The 5,776-nt window shown below is 37.7% G+C and overlaps 1 protein-coding gene across 4 annotated transcripts in view; it reads right to left on the bottom strand.

The window, feature by feature from the left end:
• Window positions 1-4,693: 4,693 nt before the first annotated feature.
• LOC106528536 (soluble scavenger receptor cysteine-rich domain-containing protein SSC5D) overlaps window positions 4,694-5,776 on the bottom strand; it is a 2,988-nt gene continuing 1,905 nt past the window's right edge. For 2 of the 4 annotated variants that reach the window (XM_014023724.1, XM_014023721.1), the window contains one exon: window positions 4,694-5,613. In XM_014023724.1, coding sequence (XP_013879178.1) covers window positions 5,571-5,613 — 43 coding nt within the window. In that variant the 3' untranslated portion in view covers window positions 4,694-5,570. Of the gene's footprint in view, window positions 5,647-5,776 lie in introns of all 4 variants that reach the window. The other 2 variants (XM_014023722.1, XM_014023723.1) reach the window with 2 other exon arrangements.

Genomic DNA, 5,776 nt, shown 5'->3' with positions numbered 1-5,776 from the left:
CTATAATGCGGACATTTTTACAAACATTGCTGAAAATTTGTGTAGCTGTAGCCAAGAAACTATCTTTAACAAAATCCAAATTCATACACAAAATCCAATAAGGCCACCAAAGCTAATTTTAAACAGCTACAAATCAGCCATTTTTAGAAAAATATTTAGCTGAAATTTGGCGGGAGCCAAGAGCAATCCCACTGACACTCTGAAATCTTATTTAAATTTTAAGCTGAGAGCTAATGCTAATTTGAGAAACAAATGTACTGTATTTGAGCCAATTTCTGCCACATAAAGCTGATATTCTGTACAATAGTAACTGACAATAACATTTCAAAGATATTAATCAGAAATTTTGTGTTGTGGTAGCTGATAGATATGCTCAACAAATCCTGAAATTAAATAAATAAATCCAAGATGGCCACTAATGCCCCAATTCTGTTATTTTTACACATATCGAGCTGAAATCAGGCTGTGTGTAGTTTGCAACCTTCAACATGTAGAACTGTCATGTCATGAGCTTAAAAAGTCATCAATGCTCAAAGTTTTGTCAGGAGTGGGATTTGAACCCACGCCTYCATTCAGAGACCAGAAGTCCCACMCACATTGAGGGAAGGATTTTCTCTTGAGTGTGGCGCCTTAGACCACTCAGCCATCCTGACATTTGTTTTCATGAGTTCAGTAAAGTWCCATAAATCACTGTCAGGAAAAAGARACATTGACACCACAATCTCCMATAAACAAARTAAMCAAACTCAGTCAAGCCCCGTYCACATTTTCAAGAKGTCAATTGATTAGAAAATTCAAGATGGCCACAACAGCTAGTTTCAAATGGCTCTAAATCAGATTTTTTAGGAAATAMTGAGCTGAGATTTTGTGTGATTGTAGCTAAGAATGCCAAATGATAGTTCCAATAAAAGCTTACGCCAAAGCAAATTATACAAAAAGATATAATTCGGACATTTTTACAAACATTGCTTAAAATTCGTGTAGCTGTAGCCAAGAAACAATCTTTAACAAAATCTAAATTCAAACACAAAATCCAATAATGCCACCATAGCTAATTTTAAACAGCTACAAATCAGCCATTTTTAGAAAAATATTTAGCTGAAATTTGGCGGGAGCCAAGAGCAATCCCACTGACACTCTGAAATCTTATTTAAATTTTAAGCTGAGAGCTAATGCTAATTTGAGAAACAAATGTACTGTATTTGAGCCAATTTCTGCCACATAAAGCTGATATTCTGTACAATAGTAACTACTAACATTTGAAATATATTAATCAGTAATTTTGTATTGTGATAGCTGAGAGCATTGCTCAACAAATCCTGAAATTAAAAAAATAAATCCAAGATGGCCACTAAGGCCCCAATTCTGTTATTTTTAGACATATSGAKCTGAAATTCGACAATGTGTAATTTGCAACCTTCAACATGTAGTACTGTCAGGTCATGAGCTTAAAAWGTCATCGCTGATCGAAGCTTTGTCAGGAGTGGGATTTGAACCCTTGCCTCCATTCAGAGACCAGAAGTCCCACACGCAACGAGGGAAGGATTTTGCTTGAGTCTGGCGCCTTAGACCACTCGGCCATCCTGACATTTGHTTTCATGTGTTCAGTAAAGTTCCATAAATCACTGTCAGGAAGAAGRAACATTGACGCCACAATCTCCAATAAACAAAGTAAACAAACTCAGTCAAGCCCCGCCCACATTTTTAAGATGTCAATAAATTAGAAAATTCAAGATGCCCACAACAGCTAGTTTCAAATGGCTCTAAATCAGATTTTTTAGGAAATACTGAGCTGAGATTTTGTGTGATTGTAGCTAAGAATGCCAAATTGTAGTTCCTATAAAAGCTTACAGCTAAAGCAAATCTTACAAAAAGCTATAATTCCGACATTTTTACAAACAAAGCTTAAAATTTGTGTAGCTGTAGCCAAGRAACAATCTTTAACAAAATCCAAATTCAAACACAAAATCCAATATGGCCACCAGTGCTAATTTTAAATAGCTACAAATCAGCGGTTTTTTAGAAATATTCTACGCTTTCTATGTATTTATCCATTTGTTTTTCAGGTGAGCGGACAGATGTTGGGTGTGTGGTCCTGTGTTTTGTTGGTGTATATTTAATACATTCCTAATCGCTATTTCAGTCTTTCTATTTTTTCTAATTACTTCTCTGTTTTTCTCTGTCTCTATTTTTCTCTTCACAAAAAAATAAAAAAATAGAAATAAAAAAATAAAAAAAACATAATGGTGTGGAGGGGATGGCTATAAGGGGAGAAGGGAGGCCATCCAGAAAAAAAAAAAAWTWTTTAGCTGAACTTTGGCATGGTGGGAGCCAACGATCAGTTTGAACTAAATTCAAAGAAACCTGAAACATTTGGGATAATCATCCTTACAGACTTTGTGTTTTCTCTCTGTTTTGTTTGTCAGAGGCACACAAAGACTTAGGCTCGTTGGGTTTATTCACTTAGACCCATTAAAAAGACGCTGGAACACTTTGAACCTGTCTTTCCTTGCGTTTCTGTGAAATGAGGTGTTTTTCTCTCCTGGATTCACCTTCCTGAAGGTCTGCTCCAAGCTATCCTCCCCCATCACATCTGCTCCTACATGGGATTACACTGCAAATGTTGCTCTGAAACAAACAGAGGATTACATGTGCACTGCACTTTCAGAGGGYTTAACCAATCAGGACGCGCAGACACAGGGATTAACCAATAGGCCCTCAGAGAAGGAGGGCAGAGGGATTAGCGGAGGGGGATTAGGTTCTTGTCCACTGCTGAAAAGTGCTTTGAAATGTCTTCTGCTAAACATTTTCTTCTACGTCAGTAGATTTATATTGGTTTAGGTCAAATGTGATTTATACAACAAGAGACATATTCTCTAATCCTTTCATCAGATAGTCCTCAGGAGTTTATAGAGTTAGCTGAAAGTGTGTGATGCTGGGAAACCTCTATTGATCTGATATGAAGTAAAAACAGGATCAGTTCAGAACCTGGTACAGTTTTAGTTTTATGATTTTATTCTTATAAATCAGTTAGAGTCTGTTTAATTTGGCTTTTTTTTTTTTACAAAACAAAGAACACAACCTTCTTCACTGTCAGTGAAACTCAGTTTTAACAAATTCTAATTAAGTTATTGTATAAATATTTACATGCTTTTATTTTGACGGTCCTAATACACAAAGGAGGGATTAGTGAAAAGTACAAGTCAGARTGGTAAGACCCTAAATATCCCAGGGGTTCTGTTAAATCCATTGTGTGCAAATCTACCAGGAACAGGGCGTCAAACTGAGAGAAGGAGGACAACATGAGAGACCCCCAAACACCTGAGCCCACTCTGAAGGAGGTCCATGTTTCAGCAGGTCTGATGAAGTCACTGAGCTCATCTGTAGACCTGGTTTTTCAGAAGTCTCAGTTCTTTGGTCCGCTCCTTCCTGCAGGGGGTAAGCCCAGAGGAAGAATTCATTCTGTCTGAGCCTGAATGGGCTGCAGGGGGAGACCCTTATAGGACCACTTTGTCAGAGAAGGTCCAACCCGACATTGATCCTAGGATCACTTAGCCATGAGGAGGTGTTACTGAGGAGGGTTTAAAATGTTTCGTCTTTTCCGACACCAAAGCAAAGGTGGGAGGAGCTGTTTGTCAAAGTGAAACTGAGCTTTCCTTCAGTCTAATTGGTTTTACAGAAGCAAGTGGACGAGTCTCAGGTCCTGGACCTCAGGAAGCTGATCCCTCTGTCTTCAGACTTGGATCAAAGAAATGATGTGATTTTGGATTTTTATCTTTATTTTTCTATTAAAAAATGTTTCATTAAAAAAACAAAATGAACTCAATAGAGAACAGAGAAAAAATAAATAAAATGAAAGGCAGCAGAAAGCAGAAAATATCTTATGTCTGCCCCTTATTTCCCAAGAATAAATTAGAACAAAAGTAATTTGTAAAAACCAAAAACATCAAAACTTTGGTAAACAACAATTTACATAGATACACATTATTTAATTTGATCTTTTTCTTAAACATAAACATTGATCTGCCCTTTTTCACATCACTCTCCAGATTATTCCATAACCTTTTTCCTTGGACTGAATAATACTGTTCCTTCAAACTGGTTCTAAATCGAAGTTTAACAAACATCTCTATCCCCTTGAGACTGTAATAATTTTCTCTCTTAACAAAGTTCAATTGGATGTTTCATGGCAATGTGTTTTTATGGGCCTTATACAGAACCTGTAAAATATTGTAATCAACCAACTCATAAAATTTTAATAATTTCAATTGATAAAATAATGTATTTCATGGGTGAGTAATGTTTTCTTGTAATAATTCTTACAGCTCTTTTCTGTAAAACAAAAATGAGATTTTGTTTTACATGCTTTAACCCAGACTTCAATAAAATAGACCAAGTGTGGAACAATTATTGCATTATATAATATAAATAGTGCTTTATCAATAAATAACTCCCTCAATTTGTACAATACTGCAACATATTTAGATATTATTGTTCTTAAGGGATTTATGTGAGCTTTCATGACAGCTTTTCATCAGTAATGACACCCTAAACGTCCTGATTACCCAGCACTGAATTAAACTCTAGCAATTGTTTACAGGGAATTTATATTTATCAAACCAAAGTCTACCTGCACATCTGTGAGCTGCTTTTCTGATGTGTACCAACACTCAATAGAAAAGACTCAGTAACACAGAATTACTTTAGTTTATTACTTCGAGTTCAGCACAGGATGTGTTGGGAAATGAAAGAGTGTGATAAAAAGTGAAATTGCATAATAGAGAGTGACAGGGTGTGATAAAGTGTAACAGAGTGTGATTAAAACTGAGAGTGTGTGATTCAGGCTAAAAGGGGACAGTGTGATAAACATTTACAAGGTGTGATACATGTTGAAATTGTGTAATAGAGAGAAGCAGTGTGTGATAAAGAGTGACAGGATGCCAGAGATTGATGGGGTGTGATAGAGAGTAATAGTGTCAGAGAGTGACAGGGTGTAACAAAGAGTGAGAGGTAGTGATAGAGAGTATTTGTGTGATAGAGTGTCAGGGTGCAAGAAATTGATGGGGTGTGATAGAGAGTGACAGGGTGTGAGAGAGTGATAGGATGCCAGAAATTGATGGGGTGTGGTAGAGTGATAGGGTGTGAGAAAGTGACAGTGTGCAAGAGCCTGATGGGGTGTGATAGAGAGTCATAGGGTGTGAGAAAGTGACAGGGTGCAAGAGCTTGATCAGGGTGTGATAGAGAGTAAGGTGTAAGAGAGTGACGGGTGCAAGAGACTGATGGGGTGTGATAGAGAGTGATGGTGTCAGAGAGTGACGTGGTGTGATTAAGAGTGACAGGCTGTGATAGAGAGTAATTATGTGATAGAGTGACAGGGTGCAAGAGCTTGATCAGGGTGTGATAGAGAGTAAGGTGTAAGAGAGTGACGGGTGCAAGAGACTGATGGGGTGTGATAGAGAGTGATGGTGTCAGAGAGTGACGTGGTGTGATTAAGAGTGACAGGCTGTGATAGAGAGTAATTATGTGATAGAGTGACAGGGTGCAAGAGACTGATGGGGTGTGATGGAGAGTTATAGGGTGTGATAAAGTGGCAGGGTGCAAGAGCCTGATGGGATGTGATAGAGAGCAAGGTGTGAGAGTGACAGGGTGTGAGAGAGACTGATGTGGTGTGATAGAGTGACAGGGTGTGATAGAGACTTGATGGTGTGTGATAGTGACAGAGTGTGACAGAAACTGATGTGGTGTGATATAGAGTGACAGGGTGCAAGAGACTGAT

Source organism: Austrofundulus limnaeus, unplaced genomic scaffold (genome assembly GCF_001266775.1).
Source record: "Austrofundulus limnaeus strain Quisiro unplaced genomic scaffold, Austrofundulus_limnaeus-1.0 Scaffold388, whole genome shotgun sequence".
Taxonomy (NCBI): domain Eukaryota; kingdom Metazoa; phylum Chordata; class Actinopteri; order Cyprinodontiformes; family Rivulidae; genus Austrofundulus; species Austrofundulus limnaeus.
Note: the sequence above shows the minus strand (reverse complement) of the source record. Positions and strands in the feature narration are given on the sequence as shown.